The sequence below is a fragment of the Lepus europaeus genome, chromosome 1 (genome assembly GCF_033115175.1).
Source record: "Lepus europaeus isolate LE1 chromosome 1, mLepTim1.pri, whole genome shotgun sequence".
NCBI classification, from domain to species: domain Eukaryota; kingdom Metazoa; phylum Chordata; class Mammalia; order Lagomorpha; family Leporidae; genus Lepus; species Lepus europaeus.
In genome coordinates this window covers 20,036,256-20,057,275 of record NC_084827.1, presented here as the reverse complement: position 1 = coordinate 20,057,275, position 21,020 = coordinate 20,036,256, and the positions used below count along the sequence as shown (strand labels likewise).

Sequence of the window (21,020 nt, the reverse complement as noted above, 5' to 3'; positions counted from 1 at the left end):
TGATACCACCACGCTGCACTCCCACCCATGCCCGGGGCTGCGCTGGCCAGCACTGCAAGGTAGTGGTGGTACCCTCTGGCAGCCGTCCTGGAGGGCCCTGACACTGGTGGTCCTAGGGCCTTGCTGGCCCCCTGCTGTGACACTGCCCAGCTGGGGGAGCTGCCAGTGTGGGCACAGGCCCACCATGCAGCTGCACCCCCTCAAGTTCCCGATATCCTTAGTCTCCCGCTGGGGAGGCTGGGCCAAGCACCTCCGGCCTAGCTCTGATGGGGGCTACCTGTTCAGTGGCTAAGGGACACAGACAGGACGGCGGACGCGTTGAGACCTGCTTGATTTATTCCGATTATTTAATATACAATGATGCAACTGTGACCCCAAAGTGTGCAAAGTTAAAGCCTTCAACTGCAGCTGAGAGGAGAGGGCGGGACTGGTGCCCTGGGGATGGTGGCGAGTCAGGAAGCCGGGCAGCCTCCTCCCCAGGGCCAGGCCAGGGCAGGGCAGGGGAAGGGGGCAGAGACCTCCCCCTAGCCTGGTCAGGAGCCCGGAAGTGCCCCCACAGCGTAGCGGGCAGGGCCAGGAGAGCACCATTTCCTGGGGCGGGGCAGGGAGGGAGGTGCCCTACGGGAGAAGCCAGGAGGCCCCAGGCGCAGGAGCCGGGCCAGAGCAGGCTGCAGCGAGAAAGACCTGAGACAGGCACAGGGCCCTGACAGCCCGCCCGGCAGGGCCCCCTGCACCCTGGGGGGGCCTAGGGGGAGAGCCCCTCAGGGCCGCCTTCCTCTCCCTCGGGAAAGGAGCTGGGGAACCCGTAGTGCAAATCTGTGGACCGCTCAGCCGTGGAGGGAGGCCGTGCTGGAAGGGGGGCCTGGGGGCACGCCCCCGCCCCCGCCCCGGCCTCCACCGCTGTCCTCAGTACAGCCGCTTCTCGTAACTGTGGGGACAAGGCAAGAGGTGGCCCAGAGTGGGCGTCTGGACCCTGCCACCTTCCCCTAAAGCCCATGGAAACAGGGGGGCAGAGCTGCTGGGCCCCTGCCTCACAGGCCACAGGGGCAAGAGGAAGGCAGTGAGCTGGCTCGGGGCCGCTGGGCCTCCCCGGAGAACCGAGCCAGGGCCACCACCACCACACCTGAGCCGACAGGGCTGGGGCCCGGGAAGACACAGCCCATGAAGTAGCTCACACCATGAGCCGAATCTGTCGCCCGCATCGCCACCCCGAGGCGCCCAGGCCACTGGTGGCCGATGGGGCCGTCTCAGGCCTCTGACCACGGGCACCTCCCTGCACCGGGAAGAGGAGGCACTGCTGGCTGCCTCCACGTGGTGCTGGGGATGCAGGCCTAGGAGGGCCCAGTCCCAGGGCCCACATCCCAGGGTTGTCCCTGGCTCCATCCCCACCCTGGCACCCACCCCTCCCAGCCCAGGCCCCGCCCGGACTGCCCCTGCTCTACTCTAAGCTTGGCCCGGGCAGCGCGGTTACTTACACGGCAGAAAGGTATAGCTATGGGAGGGCGGGGCAGAAAGAGACACAGGTTAGACGCCCGCCTAGGCCTGGGGGGCTGGGACACATGCCTGCAACTACTGCTGCCAGCTGGCACTGCCCCCGCCCACGGTCGCCCCAGCACCGGCCCTAGTATCCATCTCTCTGCTATTCTCCCTCCAGGGGGCTCCTGCCCCCCATCATGTGCCCTGCCTGGCCGGGGCCACCATCAGCAAGAGTCCAGCGCCACCAGTTCCCTGCCACCAGCCACCAGCCACCAGCCACCAAGCTTCCTGAGCGGAGGGGAGGGGCCTGTCTGCACTGGGCGGCCACAGAGTGGGCTGGGAGCAGAGGGAGAGGGTGACATCCAATGGGGTCCTTGGAACCTCAGCCTGGCCTCTGGCCCCGGGTGCCACCTGCCTGACCCAGGGCCAGCCCTTAATGCCAGCGGCAAGGCCGCCACACTTACGAGTGCAGGCCGTGCACGCCGCCCTCAATCTGGGCTGACATGGTCCGCTTCTCAAACTTGAGCTCTCCTGAGTACATCATGGACCTGCAGGTGGGGGTGGGAGGACAGATCAGGGGCACCCGGGCTGGGGAAAGAGAGACAGGATGGAGCCGGGCACCGCCTCCCCTCCGCCCCGGCCCCCACCAGGCCTGGCACGCACCGCAGGACAGACAGGCTGCGGGCCCCGATATCCTGGCAGCCGTGCTGGATCCCGGCGATGAGGTAGGGCACGAACTTCTGGATGGAACCCTTGTCCTGGACGGAGCCCGACACACCCTGCGCGATCTTCACCTTGTCCCCCTCGCTGCATGGAGTGGGGGGAGACTAAGCCCCACAGCCCCAGGCTCGCGAGACCCCTCCCCACCGCTGGAGGTGGTGGGGCGCCAGCAGAGGGGTGACCACGCAGAAGGGCCTCGGCATCGGGGGGCCCAGGTCTGGTCCTGGCTCTGCCCCTCCTTTTGCCCTGGGGCTCAGTTGCCAGAACTCCAAGGCGAGCGTGGGGCGTCCTCTGGGGAGGGGGTTTGGGTGGAGGCTGGGGGGGGGCGGGGCAGGGCGGGGGCCGGCACCTGAAGTAGCGCTTCTGGCTGCTGCTGCTCTTCTCCATGGCGTCCAGCGAGCCCATGCCCCGGTACTTCTTGAGCCTCACGCCGTCCGAGAAGAAGTACTCGCCGGGAGCCTCGGTGGTGGCCGCCAGCAGGGAGCCCATCATCACTGCAGGGTCCGGAGGTGGGCGGGGGAAGGTCAGCGTCCCTGGCCCCTGCCAGCTCCCAGCCCTCCCTCCCCGGCCCCACCGCCTGCCCCGCCCCTCACCTGTGGACGCTCCAAGGGCCAGGGCCTTGACCACGTGGCCCACGGTCTGGATGCCGCCATCAGCTATGACGGGCACACCGAAGCGCCGCGCGTACTCAGCCACCTTGTACACAGCAGTGCCCTGCGGCCGCCCGCAGGCCATCACTGGGGAAGGGGAGGGGAGGGCACACAGGGTCAGTCCTTTCTCCTTGTGCCTGCCTCCACTCTGGGTGGCGCGCCTGTCAGCTGCCGGCCGGCCGGGGACACCAGGTAACTGGGCCACTCCACCGGCAGCAGCACTGCGCAGGATTCGGGGGGTGGGGGGCTCCGAGCACAGCACCAGCCGGCGGCCCCAGCCCCTCTGACACAAGCCCAGTTCTGAAGCGTCTATCCGTTTGCATCTCCTTAAATGTAACCGTTGAACTCCGGGAACTCCAGGGTCTTACAGGGGGTTCTTTTTTTTTTTTTTTTTTTTTTTTTTTAAGATTTATTTATTTTACTTGAAAGGCAGCATTACAGAGAAAGAGGAGAGGCAGAGAGAGAGAGGTCTTCCATCCGCTGGTTCACTCCCCAATTGACCACAATGGCTGGAGCTGCGCCGATCCAAAACCAGGAGCCAGGAGCTTCTTCTGGGTCTCCCACATGGGCGCAGGGGCCCAAGGACCTGGGCCATCTTCTACTGCCTTCCCAAGCCACAGCAGAGAGCCGGATAGGAAGTAGAGCAACCAGGACTTGAACCGGCGCCCATGTGGGATGCCGGCACAGCAGGCGGCGGCTTTACCCACTGTGCCACAGTGCCGGCCCCTAACAAGGGGTCCTAAAGCACCAGCACTCACCCTGGAATGGCCTCGGGCTGGACACCTGAGAGAAGGGGCCTGGCGGTTTCATCTCGGCCACACCCCCAGGCCGAGAACACACAGCAGGTACTCAACGCACAGCTGTTACGGGGTGAGAGAGGGCCCGCCTGTCACCACAGTGGCCAGCTAAAGGGAAGGGAGGAAGCTTAAGCAGCAGAGGCTTATGGCCCAGGTCACCTGGGAAGCGGGCATCCCGCACCAAAGTACTACTCCGCTTCCAATCCAGCTTGCCTTACTGCGCCTGGGAAAGCAGCAGAAGACAGCCCAAGTGCTTGGGCCCTGCACCCACGTGGGAGATAAAGCTCCCGGCTCTGGCTTGGTCCAGTGCTGCTGTTAGGACCATTTAGGGAGTGAAGCGGCAGCTAGACCCCTCTCTGTCTCTCCCCCTCTCTCTGTTGCTCTGCCTTTGAAATAAATAAATCTTAATAAAAATAAAGCAGCACTTCTGAAGACCAAAAGGGGAGATGCTTCCGGTGGGGAAGGCCCCTCTGACCTCGGGCCAAGCCAGGACCCAACTGCCCCAGGTCAGACCCCAGCACTGCTCCACCACGTGCCGGGTCTCCTCCACCCCCCAGCCTCAGGAGCATGCCTGTGTGAGTGGAGCCCCCTCCCCACTACTGCAGAACATGGTGCTGTGGGTGTCAAGTACCTGCTAGGCACAAATCAAACCCAAACCCTGAGCCAGCTTCCGACAAGTCACACCAATCAGACTCGGAGAAGCAGGCTGCCACACACCCCAAGCCCATCGTCCCCTGACCCACCTGCGCCCGTTTCACCCCAACTTGGCAGGTGGGACACAGCCTGGGCCTGGGCCACCCCTGAGGCCACCACCCCAGGAAGGTGCCTGGTGGGGCCAGTGCTCTGTGCTGCCACCCATCCTCCTACCAACACCCACCTTCCTGGGTGATGCAGATGGAGCCGCAACCCATGCCCACGCGCAGTCCGTCCACACCGGCATCAATCAGGTTCTTGGCCTGGGCTGCTGTCACTACTGGGGGTGAGAGGCAGAGGACACATGTGAGTCCCCTGCCAGGGGCTTCCTGGGACTCTAGTCCAGCCCCCACCCTCTCCTATAGATGACCAAGGACACGGAGCAGGGGTGGGAGGGACCCGCACTCACCGTTCCCCCCAATCACCTGCAGGTGGGGGTACTTCTGCTTGATGTAGTGCACCATGGCGATCTGATACACGGAGTTCCCCTGGGAGGAGTCCTGTGGAGGGAATGGAAAGCTTGGGCTTAGATGCTGAGTCAGCATGGGGCTGGGGGTGAGGGGGCTTGAACAGAGAGACCCCTGGGATCCCAGAAGAAATGTTCTAAGAATGTGCTTTCTCAGGACTAGTGCTGTGGCACAGTATGTTAAGCCTCTGCCTTTGGAACTGGCATCCTATATGGGCACCGGTTCGAGTCCCAGCTGTTCCACTTCCGAACCAGCTCCCTGCTATGGCCTGGGAAAGCAGTAAAGGATGTTTTAGGTCCATGCCACCCACGTGGGAGACCCAGATGGAGTTCCTGGCTCCTGGCTTTGTCCTGGCCCAGTTCATTTAGGGGATGAACTAGCAGATGGAAGATCTTTCTGTCACTCTTTTAAATAAAAAGAAATCTTTAAAAAAAAATGTTCTTTTTTCTAGAAAGGCTCTTGCCAACTCTAAGCTGATTCTCAAAGGGGCCTGCTTTCCCCCCAAAGGTTAAACACCACAAATGTACAGACTGAACCTCACAGCAAGGAGACCCTGCCTGGGGTTATGTCCTTTCCCACCACCTCCCTAACCCAATCAAAGAACTTAATCCAGGTAAGCCGAGGGGCCCTCATCTGACAATAGGGAATTCCTGTTGCTAGGATCTGAGCTAGCTGTGTCGGCGCCTAGCAAATGGGTGGGTCTGGGCACATGGGAGCCACCATCATCAGGGTCCCATCAGGAGCAAGGAAGCCCCTAGGGGGGCCCAGGTTATCCCTGGGACCCTCCCAGTGCTGGCATGGCATGCTGTGCCCCAGAGCAGCAAGGGAGGGTCACAGGTTTAATGAGAGGCACCAGGGACTGTGTCTATGGGACTGTGGCCTCCTCACCAGCACTATGACGTCAGCACCCGCCTGGGTGAGCAGGTCCAGGCGGTATTTGTCATCCTCACGGGTGCCCACAGCGGCCCCGCACAGCAGCTGCTTATGGGAGTCCTTGGAGGCCAGAGGGTAGTCGCGGTTCTTCTTCAGGTCGGTGCGGGCAATGATGGCCACGAGCTCATCCCGATCGTTCACGATAGGCAGCTTCCCTGATGGTGAGCACAGGGGTGACATGAAGGGGCAGGTGGCAGGGCAGGACCAGGCCAGGGATTCTACTCAAGTACCCAAAGCAGCCACTAGGTGGAAGCACTGCCCAGGAAGTGTTCCCAGGGACCTGGACCTCTTCCCGAGGAACAGGAAGCAAAGGCACCTCCCAGCCCGGCAGGTTCCTAGAGCGCTTCCTGCCCTGTGGCCTGGCCAGGCTGGGAGGGGCCGCCGTGGAGCACTAGCCGCCTTTCACCTGCTGGGCCAGGGGCCACAGTGGTCAGAAACTCCCTGTCAGAGCACAGCGGGAACACAGGGCCCGCTCAGGATGAACCCCAAGAACCCTCTGTAGAATATGAACCAGGGAAGCCTCCCCAGGGCAGCCCACGGGCACCCAGGAAACATTACATACACAGCCCCAATGACCCACTGCAAGACTTCTCTGAGCCTTTAATAAGTGAGTGCACAATTCTTTATGCAAGAGGGGGCAAAGGGTGGGGCTGGCATTAGGGGATAGCAGGTAAAACCACCGCCTGCGATGCTGGCTGCTCCACTTCCAATCCAGCTCCCTGCTAATGGCCTGGGAAAAGCAGCAGAAGATGGCCCAAGTGTTTGGGCCCCTGCACCCATGTGGGAGACCCAGAAGAAGCTCCTGGCTCCTGGTTTCAGCCTGGCCCAGCCCTGGCCACTGTGAGTATTTGGAGAGTGAACCAGCAGATGGAAGATCTCTCTCTCTCTCTGTAACACTGCCCTTCAAATAAATAAATCTAGGATGAGGCCTCCGGGATCATGCTCCAGCTTCCCCAGGCTTCTCAGACCCTGGCCCAGGCCCTGAGCGGCTGCCGGGACAGCCTGGGCGACCATGCAGAAACCGGGGCTCTCAGGGACCAGAGCTCAGGCTGGGGTTGAATTCTCCACCTGCTGCAGGTACCTTTCTTGCTGCGCTGCAGGATCTCATTTGCCTCTTTCAAGGTCACGCCCGCCGGAGCCACCACCAGCTCGATCCGCGGAGTCATCACCTGCCGGGCCAGGAAGATGGGCCTGCGGGTTGGCGGGGGAGAGGGAAGGAGCCAGGCCTCCCTCTGGTCCCTGGCCACAGGCCGTGCGCCGTCCTCGCCGCGCCCCAGCCCGGCGGCTACCTCACTGAGGAGCGTGGTGTGGTCCTTCTCCGCCAGGAAGTCGATGTCGCGAGAGGTGACGATGCCCACCAACTTGCTGCCCATGGCGCCCGTCTCGGTCACGGGGATGCCGGAGAAGCCGTGCCGGATCTTGGCCTCCAGCACGTCGCCCACGGTGTGAGAGGGGCTCAGCACCACCGGGTCTGTGATGAAGCCCTGTTCGAACTTCTGCAGGCAGACGGGCATGCAAGAGGCTGGCAGGGAGTCCGGAGCACGGGGCCGCCTGACCTCGGGGGACAGACGGGGACCTGCAGGTGCCATACGGGGAGCCAGGCGCCCGGTGGGCAGAGGGGCCCAGGGGAAAGGGAGAACTTGGCCCTGTGCCCCCCATGGTGAGGGTGGGCAGTCAAGAGCCCACCGCCACCACCAAAGGCGGCATCGGCCCGCAGGCTAGGGGAGGGGCTGCCCCTGGCATCTTCCTGGGACTGGGCCTGGTACTTGCCTTGACCTTGCGCACCTCGTTGGCCTGGAACTCTGGGGTGCAATTGTGGTGGATGAAACCGATGCCTCCCATCAGCTGTGGTGGAAGGGAAGTGAGGTCAGAGCAGGGCCCCACCTCCACCCTCGTCGGCTCCGCCCCTGGGCCCCGCCCACCCAGGCGCGGGACTCACAGCCATCGCAATAGCCATGTCTGCCTCGGTCACGGTGTCCATGGGGGAGGAGATGAGTGGCGTCTTCAGCGTGATCTTCCGAGTCAGGGCTGAAGTCAGGTCCTGAGGACGGAGCAAGGTTGATCACACGCCAGTCACCCGGGCATCCGGCAGCCAACGAGGCTGATGGGCTCCCTGCCAGCCCTCATTCAGCCCACACTACTGGGAGATGCCAGAGGGCCAGTGCCATGGCGCAGCAAAGTTAAGTTGCCGCATGTAACGCCAGTAGCCCACATCAGAGAGCCGGTCGGAGTCCTGGCTGCTCCGCTTCCCACCCAGCTTCCCACTGTTGTCCGAGAAGGCAGCAGAAGATGGAGCAGGTATTTGGACCCCTGCCACTGCGTAAGAGACCTGGATGGGGCTCCTGGCTTCAGCCTGGACCAGCCTGGGCCGTTGTGGCCATTTCGGGAGTGAACCAGAGTATGGAAGACCTCTTCCTCTCTCGTGTCACTATCTTCTCCAAATAAAAAAATTTAAAAATGACAGAGACAAGACGCATGGGTAGGATGTGTTCAGTCAGGGTGAGGCTGTAAGGGAAACCCTGGGCAGCAGGTGGTGACGGGAGTGGGGAGAGGCATGGGAGGGAGTCTGTTTCCTGGACGCCCAGGAAGGCCGACGTGATGCCACAGTGGTACCCGTCACGCCCGACCCCAGGTGACAGTCTAAAGCAGACACGCTGAAAACACCTCTAAAATGACTTCGGCTATGTGTCTAAGGTGCAGATCAAACACAAATGAATTGCACGTTTAGATCAGGTCTCAGGGGCCAGTGCTGTGGTATGGCAGGTAAAGCCACCACCTGCAGTGCTGGCATCCCATATGGGGGTGGGTTTGAGTCCCGGCTGCTCCACTTCCGATCCAGTTCTTTGCTGTAGACTGGGAAAGCAGTAGAAGATGGCCCAAGTCCTTTTCTAAGTGGTAATTCTATAGCTAGATCTCTCTCCTTCTCCCTCTCCTTCTCTCCATATGTATACTTTTTAGTAGACGAGAATTTATGCATATCTATGTTTATGTATATGTAAAGAGAAATAAATGCATACAAATATTAAAAAAAGAAAAAATATGGCTCAAGTCCTTGGGCCCTACACCCACGTTGGAGACCCAGAGGAAGCTCCAGGCTCCTGGCTTCAGACTCGCCCAGCTCCGGACATTGTGGCCATCTGGGAAGTAAACCGGCGGTGGAGGACTCCCCCCCCCCCCCCCCCGTAACTCTAACTTTCAAATAAATAAATAAATCTTTAAAAAAAAAAAAAAGACTTGGGTTTCATCACCAAGATGACCTCATGGTGTATATGCAAATATTCCAATACCTGAAAAAAATCTTGGCCGGCACCGCGGCTCAATAGGCTAATCCTCTGCCTGTGGCGCCGGCACACCGGGTTCTAGTCCCGGTCAGGGCGCCGGATTCTGTCCCAATTGCCCCTCTTCCAGGCCAGCTCTCTGCTGTGGCCCGGGAGTGCAGTGGAGGATGGCCCAAGTGCTTGGGCCCTGCACCCCATGGGAGACCAGGAGAAGCACCTGGCTCCTGCCTTCGGATCAGCACGGTGCGCCGGTCACAGCGCGCCAGCCGCAGCGGCCATTGGAGGGTGAACCAACGGCAAAGGAAGACCTTTCTCTCTGTCGCTCTCACTGTCCACTCTGTCAAAAAACAAAAACAAAAACAAAACAAAAGCAAACCAATACCTGAAAAAATCTGACGTCAGAACACTCTGGTCCCAGGCATTTAGCTAGGGGTCATCTGTCCAGGAATGGTGCATCCGGTCAGATCACTGACCCCTCTCAGATTCAGACTGACAGCTGCCAATAACCCTAGCCTCCAAAACACTCGGCCACACCCCTTAGTATGTGACTTTTGAGGTTCCCAGGCCCCTGCAGTCTATCACAGACCCTGGCTCAGAACCCTCATCCTACAGCCTAGAAAATGTTATCTTCTTCTCTCCCTTCATGCCACAGCCTTTTTTTTTTTTTTAAGATTTACGTATTTTGGGGCTGGCACCATGGCTCACTTGGCTAATCCTCCGCCTGCGGCACCAGCATTCCATATGGGCGCTGGGTTCTAGTCCCAGCTGCTCCTCTTCCAGTCCAGCTCTCTGCTGTGGCCCGGGAAGGCAGTGGAGGATGGCCCAAGTGTTTGGGCCCTGCACCCGCATGGGAGACCAGGAGGAAGCACCTGGCTCCTGGCTTCAGATTGGCGCAGTAAGCTGGCCATAGTGGCCATTTGGGAAGTGAACCAATGGAAGGAAGACCTTTCTCTCTGTCTCTCTCTCTCTCTGTCAATAACTCTACCTGTCAAATAGTAAAAAGATTTATGTATTTATTCATTTGAAAGGGCAGAATGGGCTGGCGCCGTGGCTTAACAGGCTAATCCTCCACCTTGCGGCGCCGGCACACCGGGTTCTAGTCCCGGTTGGGGTGCCAGATTCTATCCCGGTTGCCCCTCTTCCAGGCCAGCTCTCTGCTATGGCCCGGAAGTGCAGTGGAGGATGGCCCAAGTGCTTGGGCCCTGCACTCGCATGGGAGACCGGGACAAGCGCCTGGCTCCTGGCTTCGGATCAGCGCGATGCGCCGGCCGCAGCGGCCATTGGAGGGTGAACCAACGCCAAAAAGGAAGACCTTTCTCTCTGTCTCTCTCTCACTATCCACTCTGCCTGTCAAAAAAAAAAAAAAAAAAAAAAAAAAAAGGGCAGAATGATAGAGGGAGAGACAGAGGGACATTTTCTGTTTACTCCCCAAATGGCCACAACAGTCGGATCTGGGCCAGGCTGAAGCCAGGAGCCAGGAGCTCCATCTAGGTCTCCCATATGGGTGGCAGGGGCCCAAGGACTCAGGTCAACAGCTGCTGCTTTCCCATGTGCATTAGCAGGAAGTTGGATCAGAAGCAGAGTAGGGGCCAGCGCAGTGGCACAGCGGGTTAATGCTCTGGCCTGAAGCGCTGGCTTCCCATATGGGTGCTGGCTCTAGTCCTGGCTGCTCATCTTCTGATCCAGCTCTCTGCTATGGCCTTGGATAGCAGTAGAAGATGGCCCAAGTCCTTGGGCCCCTGCACCCATGTGGGAGTCCCAGAGGAAGCTCCTGGCTCCTGGCTTTGGATCGGCACAGCTCCAGCTGTTGCGGCCAATTGGGGAGTGAACCATTGGATGGAAGACCCCTCACTCTCCTCTCTCTCTCTGTGTAATTCTGACTTTCAAATAAATAAATAAATCTTAAAAAAAAAAAAAAAGAAGAAGCAGCAGCAGCAGCAGCAGCAGAGTAGCCGGGACCTGAACTGGTGCTCTGATATGGGATGCTGGTATCACAAAGTGGTGGCTTAGCCCACTGCATCACAACATCAGCTCCCACAGCCTTCTATGGAGGCCATGGACAAGGAGACCCTGGACAGCTGGGCAGGTCTTTTCCACCAGCCCAGGGTCTGGCACACAGCTCTAACTACTACTAACTGCACAGCTGGAGCGGGCAGGCAGGCAGGCATGCTGGCAGTTAAGACACCAGTGACAACAACTGCACCCCGCATCAGAGTCTTTGGGCTTCATTTCTGGCTCTGGCTCCTGACTCCAGCTTCCTGCTGAAGCAGACCCCGGGGGGCAGTGGTGATGGCTCCACTAATTGGGTTCCTGCCACTCACAGGGGAGACCTAGACTGAGTTACCACCTTTGGACTAGCCCAGCCCCAGCGGTTGCGGGCACTGGGGGAGTGAATCAGTGGATGAGATATCTCTCTCTCTCCCTCTCTCTTCACCCTTCTGTCTTTCTAATTAATTAATATTAAAAAAAAAAAAAAAACTGAACAGCTGAACCAAGAAAGCTTCCTGATGCCATCGTAAAGGGCCACGTTCAGAAGAGCCTGAATTTTCCCTAAAACTCACTCTGAGTCAGCTCTGGCTGTGCACCGGCTGCACACGAGCTTCCCCGGCACACTCAAGCCCGCTGGCCTTCCGTGAGAATCAGACCAGAATAAATAGCCACGAGGACAGCAGGAGCAAAGGAATGACATTTTTGAACATGTCTATGAATTCCTCACAGACCCATCCAACTTCCTCTCGAAGTGACTTCCACTGTCGTAATGACCCATCCCCTTGGCATCTGTGAGTGCATCAGACAAGCACGGTCATGGGTCTGGCTCATCTGCTGAGCCCCTTCTGGACAGCAAGGCCCTGCACTTCCTTGGACTCGGCCCAAATCCGACTCCTTCCAGACCTCTTGGTAGCGCTTAGGCACTGTGGATCCGGGAACAAGTCTGCCCACTGGATTCAAAGTCTCCGGGATTTTACTGGCTTCCACAGCATCCTTGCTCAGCATTCTCAACATTAGCCAGTCCTTAGAGTTGACAGCATGAGGAGCCACAGCCAAGCGGCTCCTCCCAGGCCCTTTCCCAACCCCCCTCCACCCCCGCCCAGAGCGCCCTCCGGTCAGGCCCCCAGGCAGGAGCCCCCTGAGAACCCACAGCAGCCTCTGTCCCATCAGGCACAACCCTTTGCAATGCGCCGCTTTCTCTGGCAGCCACAGGCGGTCTGCACCACACCCCGGAGAAGAGATTCCCCCTGCTCTGCCCGCAGCAAGTCCACCTCTGCCACCCCCGCCCAGCGCCTCTGCCAGCCCCCCCCCACAGCCCCCCTGCCCCAGAGCAAGGAAAAGGTACTCACAACCTCGTCAGCTATGAAGTCGATGAAGCCGGGGAGGATCAGGAAGTCGCTGCAAAGACAGACACGTGTGCGTTACCGGCGGGGAGAGATGGCCGGAAAGGGGGCAGCATCAGGTATGGGGGGGAGGGCAGAGGAGCAGCAGGGGCCAGGGACCCCCTGATGCCTGCTGCTGCCCCATCAAGGCAAACCCCCTTTGCCTCACGGACTCCAGCCCAGAGAGCCAGAGCCCAAGACAACGCGTCCATGGGCCTCGGGGGCCACCAAGGCGGGTGGCCCGAGATGCTCACTGCCTTCAGGGCTCAGATCTTGCCAAGGGATACCGAAGTCTCCACATGGCCACACACGGCACACACAGTGCCTGCCCTGAGAAACTTCTCAGTCTTGATGCAGGAGACACCCTGTGAACACAACAGGGCTGGAGAACAACTCGGTAGCATAATACATAGCACGAACGTGACCGGGCACAAGCCAAGCTGCCCGCCCAGGCACAGGGCTGCTGAGTCACACACGGTTCAGAAGAATATGCAGGGGACCCCAGGGGGCTGAGTGCAGGGCAGGCTCCGACCGGGCAGGCTGTGGGCCCGGAGCAGCCAACAGACGCAGCCAGAACGGCAAAGGGGAGCATTGGGGCACAGGGGACCCCAGCCAATGCTAGGGTGCACCACGGCCACAGTGAAGCCCGGCGGGGGAGTGCAGGCCTTTACGGGCTATGTCCAGATGCAATGCCACAGCCCGAGGCCCCAGCGGGCTCAGCATGCCTGGACAGACACGCCCAAAAGCAAATGACCCACACTCAGGGAACACGCTGAACCCGGCTATGCAAAGCAGCAGTCCCCCCACCCCCACCCCCAGTGCAGGAAAGAAAACCCACAGAGAAGATGAGACTGGGATTGTTCGTTTGCCCCAAGGCTAGAGAAGCTCCTCTGAGTGCCCCTGGACAGTTTCCAGTAGGGACTCAGCGTGAAAGACGACAAACGTCCCTCTCCCATCACCGAAGACACAGAACTGCAGCCGCCCCTGCAGCTCCCTCGGAAACGCTGGAGCCTGGGCCTCTGGGCACTGTGGGGTCGGTGTACCCCACAGCTAGGAGCAGGCAGGCGGAGAGCAGCAGGGGGTCCTGCCTGGTGCTTAGGAAAACTGCCCGCAGGCTCCAGCCAGGGCTGGGATGGCAGTGGCCGACAGGGATGCTCTGGCGTGGCCGGCATCCTAACTCTGCCCCAGTCCGGGGTTCCGGGGCTCCTTCCTGGCAGGGACACAATGCTGCAGCCAGACCTGCACAACTGGCCCAGGGCCCACGGAAAAGGCAAAGCGAGCCAGAGGTAGGTCTCCATCCTCCTTCCAAACTCCATGCGGGGTGGGCTTGCAGCTAGCAGGCAGAAAAGGCTCCGGCCTGGGAGACGCAGTACCAACCTGTGAGCAGGCAGGGGCACAGCGGGAGGAGGGCTGGACAGGCTGGGGGTGGGGGTGGGGAGTCCTGCCAAGCGCCCACTGGGCCTCTCTTAGGGGACCACACTCCAGCAGCCACCTCGGCGGGGAGCTCCAAGGGCCTCCGCTGCCTTCCAGGTGCGGCTGGCAAGGGGAGGGCGTCTCGGACCAAGGTCTGGGAAAGTCTCCCCAGAACTCCCACGTCTCTGGTTCCCACCCACCCCAGGGCCCCTCCATGTGGCCAAATGCCCACGAGAGGAGGCAGGCACAGGCCAGATCCGACTCCGGCCCAGAAACGGGTCACAGCACCGAGAGCCGCGATGTCGCTGTGCCACGTCTGTCCCTCGCTCGGGCCTCCTTCCTTCTCCTCCCCAGCAACCCCCTCCCGCCCCAGCCTGCGGCCGCTCGCATTGGGCCGGGAACGCGGGCGTCAGCCAGGGGGAGCCGCGCACGTGCAGGGCCGGCTGGGGTCGCGGTGCGGCGGCGGCGCGCGCGGAGCCAGGTGGGGCCGCGCACCGCGCTTACTTGTAGGTGAGGCCGTCGGCGCTGGCGAAGAGCTGCTGCGCGGTGAGCCCATCCTCGGGCACGTAGCCGGTGCCGCCGCTGATCAGGTAGTCCGCCATGCTGCTGGGAGCCGCCGAGACCCGACATAAACACCGCGCGGGCAGCCCCGCCGCTGCCGCTCTCGGTGCTGCTGCTGCTGCTGCTGCCGCCGCCGCCGCCGCTGCTGCTGCTGACGCCGCGCCGCGGCCACGCTGCCGCCGCCGCGGGCCGGGCGGGCCGGGGGCGGGGGCTGCGGCAGCGGCGGGGCGGCCGGGGCGCCGCCCTCTCCGCCCGCCCCTCCCCCGGGAGGCCGCCGCCTCCGCCCCGCGCCGCACAAAGGGCCCCGCCGAGCCCTGCGCGCAGCAGCACGCACGCCCCAGGCCTCCCGCAGCGGCGCCGCGACCCCGCGACCCGGCCCGGGACACGCCCCCATCCCCTCGGCAGCTCCCACCTCGCGCCTCCCAGCCTGGGACACCCCAGGCCACTGAGCCCTCTGTTGTCCTCGTCCCCACACCGGGGTGGGGGGCTCTGACATGGTTTGCGCTTCCCCAGCACCGGCTCCCGCACCCTGGTGCAGATCCTGACCCAGCCCCGCACACCTGAGACACTGGTCCGGGCTCCCAGGAGGCTGGGGCCGAACAGACACCCGGGACCCGGGCCTTGACCATCACTGCCAGGACACAGGAATTGTTCACAAGGACACTTCTTGACCTTTGGGTGGTGGCCTTGGAACCCGATGCAGTTTGCAAATGGTCTTAAATGCTCACATTTACCCCACGATCTGTGCATTGCCAGTTAGGGTTCCGCCTGTGGCTCAGGTGGGGTGGCGGAGGGGCGCGACCTCAACCTGGTGTGGTGTGGGCACCAGGGGCTGTGGCTCTGGTGGAGGGGGAGGCACACAGGCCTGGCTTCAGCAAGCAAGTGTGCATACCAATGAGCACAGAGACTAGGGAACTTTTGAAAATTTCCCAAAGCAGAAGTTGGGTGGCCCTGGGTGCCCAGCAAAACCCAGATTTTTTCAGTGGGGCTGAGAGTGAGATGAGGTGCCAGTGAGTTCAGAACAGGAGGGAGAAAGGTAGGGTGGCCCCGGGGGGCGGAGCCTCACTGCTGTGGGACCAGTGCTGCCTCTGACCAACAGCTAGCCTGGGACTCCCACCCAGACCCCACAGCTTCCTCACTGCCCTGTGGCTTCCAGTAAGGGGAGAAATGAGGCAGGCAGGGCACGGGGCTCTCCCTGCATCGTGGTGGTGGTGGCTCTGTGGCAGGAGCGCCCTCCCTCCCAGCCCAGGGGACCCTGGGTTTGTTTACCTCCCAGTGCTGTGGTGGCAGCCAGGCCTAGGGGAGGTTCCGGGCTCCCTGGGATGCCCAGCCTCCCTGCCAGGAAAACAGACTGTTCCATCTGTGTGCAGAGGGGAGGGAAGGTCCCCACAGAGCCAGGGCCACGAGGCCAAGGGTGAGCGGAGACTCACACCGTTGCCCTTGCCCTCAGGGTGGGGGGCAGACACTTCTGAGACCTCGAGAGAATGCAGGCCCAGAAGGGGTTAGCACTTACAGCTCATCCAGGGAGTCCCAGGCCCATTGGGGCAGGGGAGTGTGCTGAGGGGGACCAGCTGGAAAAAAAGGCCTTGGCCATTCAGAGCTGTGTGCAGGGCACCTTTCTGGCCATAGGGCAGGGCCATCATGCCAACTGCAGGCCCAGAGCACAAGCTGCCCTCTGGTCTCTTTAGGAACCTAAGGGACCTGCTCTGGGTCACTGTGCTGCAGGGACAGCACGCACCAGGCCCCGCCAGGGCTGGGGCCCAGGAGAGCCACTGGCCTCTTTGCCATCCCAGGTGGCCTTTATGTGACATCTGCCCCAGCCTACAGCGCTGAGACCCAGGAGAGGAAGCTGCCAGGCCCACTGTGGGGAGGGTCACTTGCCCAGGGATTACCCACTTTATGGCCTGACCCCTGTCCCCTCCCCGCCCTCCCCCAGCCACTCCTGCTTTGACCTGTGTCGGGGCTCCTCATTACTCTAAGCTGCTGGGCTCAGCCCTGGGTTAGGCTGTCCTTTTCCAGTGGCTCTGTTAATCCCTCCCCCCACCTCCGCCTGCCACCCCACCCCCAGCGTCCCTCCTCCCTCTTCCTGATCGTCCCCAGCTGCTTCCTCCGTGGGGAGGAGACTCAGAGGCAAGCAGGGGCCTGGGCCCCAGGAAGGCTGTGGGTCCCCTGGGATTCCCCCACCTGGCAGCTGCGAGGGGAGGGAAGCAGCTCTAAGCTCCTTCCTCGGCAACAGTGGGCAGCTGTGCCCCTGAGGTCCAGACAGGGAGCCAAGAGGTCGCTGTCTGCTCTGGGGCCATTTGAAGGCAGGAGATTTCAGAACACTTTCGAGAAGGGAGAAAAGGTAATACGCAGAATAGCACTGTTGAGCTGTGCGGGGAGCCCGGCTTGCCCACGACACAACCAGAGAGCACCCACACTGGACGCAAACCCAGGGTTTCACATCAAGCCCCCTCTTCTCACAGCCCACGTTGGTGGAGCCCAGTGGAAGTGTAGCCAGAGGATTTTGAATCTCATTATAACACCTGGCTGGGGCTCAGGCTTTCACCTGCTCCTCTAAGTGGAGGATGGGGGTGTGTGTGTGACCCCGTGATCCAGAAGTACAGTACGGGGAAGGATGCTCCTGCCTGGCCTCGGCTGGGGCTCTGAGTGACAACTTCTGCAATTCTGTACCCGCTCTAACTGCCCCCCATCAAACCCCAAGCACCCCAGCCTGCCCCCACCCTTCCTGGGGCCCTGAGCCCCAGTGGCTGGATTTCTAGGAGAGGAGGAGTGACAGGGATTGCCCAAGCTTGAGTCCATTCTAGAGGGGCAGGCTGGCACACAGCGGGAGGGGGCCAGACTACACCTTGCAGCCCCTTAAGCCGGTAAAAGTTCTTACATAAGCAGCCACCCCTGGGGCTAATTCCCCAGACCTCCCCCCCCATACACCCCACCCCAGCTGCCAGGTCACCTCCCCAAGCTGCAGAGCACCAGCAGATGGGGCAGAGAAAGGAGTCCAAATCCTCTGGGCCGGAAATACAGTGGGATTGCATTTCAAGCTGCGATGCAATCCAGAGATTAGCGCGGGCTCCTTTTCAGCCAGTTTCCTGGGGCCCAGCTCACTCCCCCCCCCCGACACACTCTGCCTCCCGACCCCCTCATGGCCTTCCACACTCCAGCATGGAGTCTTGAGTCTTTGGAGAGACCCTGAGGTGAGCTGCACCTGCAACTTCATCAGCCCTCAACGCGTGGTGAGGGCAGAGCAGCTCCATTTGGAAGGCGACAGAAGACAGTTCTATGAGGACACGGCCAAGGAGGAGGCAGCAAATGGGACAGGGCTCCAGCAAGCCCCGTGTGAACACCCCGCGCGCGGCAGCCGCTCGCGACGGATGTCGTCGAGGGTGGAGGCGAAGTTCCCTCCAGGGCTAAGATTTCAGGCGGCGATTTAACGTCCTGCTCCCTCTCCCTGCCACCGGGGCATGACGCACGACGCCCGCCTGCCTCCCCAACTCCAGACCCAGGTGCGTGGCGGCTGGAAGTTAGTTAGCGGGTGAGGCGGAAAGAGGGGGAGGCTGTGCGGGCCTGCCCCTCCCTGCCCCCGCCGGCCGCCGGGTGCACGGAGTCGCCGCGCCCTCCTAGGCCGCCCGCCCCGGATGCGCCCCGCGCGCTCTGCCCTGGGCGTCACCTCTCGGGCTCGTAGCCCGCCTGCAGCAGGCGGGCGCTGTACCGCTGCGCCGCCGTCTCGTGTCCCGGGTGCTGCCGGGCTCCGGGCTCCGGAACAGCGGCGGCTCCGCCTCCCTGCAGCGGCGGCTCGGCCGGCGGCGGGAGCGGCCCCTCCATGCGGAGGCCGCGGCGCAGGGCGGGCCGCAGCCTCTCCGCCTGGAGGCTCCCGGGCCCCGGCTGGGGCGGTGAAGCCAGCCTGGACGGGTCCCGGGGCGGGGGCGGGGCCGCGGGGCGGGGCCTGCGGCCGGGGGCGGGGCCGGAGCGCGGTGGGTGGGGGCACCCGGCGGTGGGTTGGGCCCCCGTCCTCGGCACCGGGCTCTCCCGGGCCCCTCGGCGCGGCGCCCCACGCACGCCCCGCCTGCCTCCCCCGTCCCCGGTCGGCGCGGGCTTGTCGGGGGTCGCGGCAGATGCCGGTGGGTGTGTCGCTGCTAGGCGGAACTGGAAAGGACCCCCGCCCTGCGCTCGCCGTCCGGTGCTCCTGGGCTGCTCTGAGGAAAGCCTCCGGGGGACAGGAGTGCCGTGTGGCCACAGGGGCCGGGTCTCCCTCGCGTCCCGTGTGGGTCCTGGCGCGCCTCCTACCGGCCGGCCGCAGACCTGCGTGCCCGCGCGAGACAGATGGGGCTGCTGTTCGTGCCCCGCACCTGCCCGACGGACTCCACGACTGTGAGGCCAACGGACTGCACGCAAGCCCCGAGGAGGGAGCGGGCAAGCCTGCCAACTGCTTCAAGAAAAGAGCCCCCCCCCCAGTCTTGCCTCACTCGGGGAACCCCGAGAAAAGGGAGCGCACGACGCCCACACCTATCCACGTCCCGACGAGGACGCACACCTTTCCTGGTGCCATCGTTATCAGCAGAGTCGAGTACCTGAACACCTGGCCCTCCCCTCGGGCTGCTTATTTGAGGAGACAGAGTGGATGGGAGAGAAGCAGCTGACAAGGCTTTTTGAAATTCTGGCGCTGTGGTATAGCGGGTAAAGCCACAACCTGCAGTGCCGGCATCCCAGATGGGCCCCTGTTCAAGTCCCGGCTGCTCCACTTCCGATCCAGCTCTCTGCTATGGCCTGGGAAAGCAGTAGAGGATGGCCCAAGTCCTTGGGCCCCTGCACCCACGTGGGAGACCCGAAAGAGGCTCCTGGCTCCTGGGTTCCGATCAGCGCAGCTCGGGCCATTGCAGCTGACTGGAGAGTGAACCAGTGAATGGAAGACCTCTCTCTCTCTCCCTCTCCCTCTCTCTCCCTCCCTCTCCCTCTCTCTCCCTCTCTCTCCCTCTCTCTCTGCCTCTCTTTCTCTCTGTGTGTAACTCTTTCAAGCAAATAAATCTTTAAAAACAACAAAAAACCGAGGGAGCAAACGGTAAACACGGAATGACTGGGGGCAGAGTGACGGGTGATGGCTCGGACTTCTCAGCAGCTATTTCACAAAGGAAATGAATTTATGCAACAGTGGGATCTCAGACTTCAGCTTTCGTGGTGCCTTTTCCTGTACTTGCAGCAACCTGTTCCCAGCACCAGGAGTAAGCAGCCTATCTATCCGGCTCCCTGGAGGCTTTACAGACAAAGTTTTGTGTAACAAGGTCATTACCATGTCTCTGGAAAGGCAAAGGTAGACTGATTTAACGTTTTTCTGGTCCCAGCCCACAAAATGCACCAGCATGCAGGCTTATGGCTGTGAATAGGAGTAGACAAGGCAGGTCAGGACCAAGCGGAGCAGTTGGGAGGTTGTAGGTCCAAGTCTGGGCTTTTCACTGTCCAATCTCCCGTGTCACCATTGCTCTGGACTTCCATTGTCTCATCTTTCAGATGGGGTTCATAATATCTTGCTCACACGCAGCTCTGTGATCAGCGAGGTGACACACGGACGGCTCCTGGCTCCTCGAAAGCTCTTTAAAAGAAGCAAGGATTCTTGTAAAGCTAAGAGAACTACAGCTGAGTTCTGTACTCCTGACTCACAGCTTTTAAGAAACATGGCCATTCCTACGACATCTCCTTTTCAACAAGTGTTTATTGGGTACTTCCCTTGTGCCCACTAGATGCTGGGAGTTCCGTGGGGAACACAATGGCCATTGTCTCTGCCATCCTGGGCCTCCAAGTCCAGTGGGGGCAGAGAGACAAACAGGCAATCAGGGTGAGTAGGGCTGGGACACAGAAGGAGTCCATCCACACAGTCCAGACCCCTGGGCAGGGCAGAGCCTGCCAGATGTTCTGAGACATGGGTCGACACCACTTCCAAGGCCCACAGACGTAGGCAGAATAGGTGGCAAGCACACATCTGTCAGCAGTGGGCCCAAGGAGTGACCGAGACCTGGCACTCACTGCAGAGTGGCTCTGTCTTATCTCCAGAGCTTGTTGGCTACAAATGAGATTTGCTAGGCAACTATTCATTACAACAATCACATTACGTGGGATAGCCTGAGGGGCTGGGCCTCTGCCATGAAGGGATTGCACCTGCAGTAGCATCTGGACCCGTGATCTTCTGCGGGACGTGTGGCAGTATCTGGAGACCTTTTGACCATTGTGTCCAAGGGGGCCTGGGCTGTATTCCTGGCAACTGGTAGCGAGAAGCTAGGGACGTGCTTGAACAGTCTCCAGTGGAGAGAAGGGCCCATCCCAGCGAGGAACTGTCCAGCCCCAAACGTCGGTAGAGCTGAGATTGGGAAATCCCGGTGCAGAGGCACGGTGGGAGAAACGGGAACTAAAGCAACACTCCCTGATCGCCCAGCAGCTGGCAGGCAATAGACTCTTCCCATCCTTGTGCGAGAAAGAAGCTGTGTGTCTTCGTGGGCATCAGTTTCCTTGTCTGAAAATTCAGAGTGGGATCAGCTGATACAAGTCCTCTCCAGCTGCAAACACGGTGTTGTAACAAAGTGTTGTGTTGTTTAGTGCAAGGACTGAACTGTGTAAATAAGGACATAGGAGTCAAATACACTTATAGTTAGGATGCGATTAGCACAGGGCTAGA

General features: G+C 61.2%; 1 protein-coding gene across 1 annotated transcript; it reads right to left on the bottom strand.

Moving 5' to 3' along the window:
- Positions 1 to 318: 318 nt before the first annotated feature.
- IMPDH1 (inosine monophosphate dehydrogenase 1) lies at positions 319 to 18,181 on the bottom strand. Its single transcript, XM_062203443.1, has 15 exons — positions 18,027 to 18,181; positions 14,303 to 14,401; positions 12,353 to 12,401; positions 7,676 to 7,777; positions 7,507 to 7,581; positions 7,026 to 7,232; positions 6,818 to 6,905; positions 5,692 to 5,891; positions 4,746 to 4,836; positions 4,521 to 4,616; positions 2,790 to 2,933; positions 2,546 to 2,690; positions 2,140 to 2,283; positions 1,941 to 2,024; positions 319 to 928 (listed from the first exon to the last, which is right to left on the bottom strand). Exons 1-15 carry the CDS (start codon positions 18,179 to 18,181, stop codon positions 907 to 909), a joined length of 1,701 nt encoding a protein of 566 aa, XP_062059427.1. The 3' UTR covers positions 319 to 906.
- Positions 18,182 to 21,020: the final 2,839 nt, after the last annotated feature.

Coding starts and splice junctions, on each gene's coding strand:
- IMPDH1 (XM_062203443.1), bottom strand. CDS start 18,181: ATGGAGGGGCCGCTCCCGCCGCCGGCCGAGCCGCCGCTGCAGGGAGGC. Junction 12,402..14,302: donor GCCGACGGCCTCACCTACAA/GTAAGCGCGGTG, acceptor CTGTCTTTGCAG/CGACTTCCTGATCCTCCCCG. Junction 2,691..2,789: donor GGCCCTTGGAGCGTCCACAG/GTGAGGGGCGGG, acceptor CGGACCCTGCAG/TGATGATGGGCTCCCTGCTG.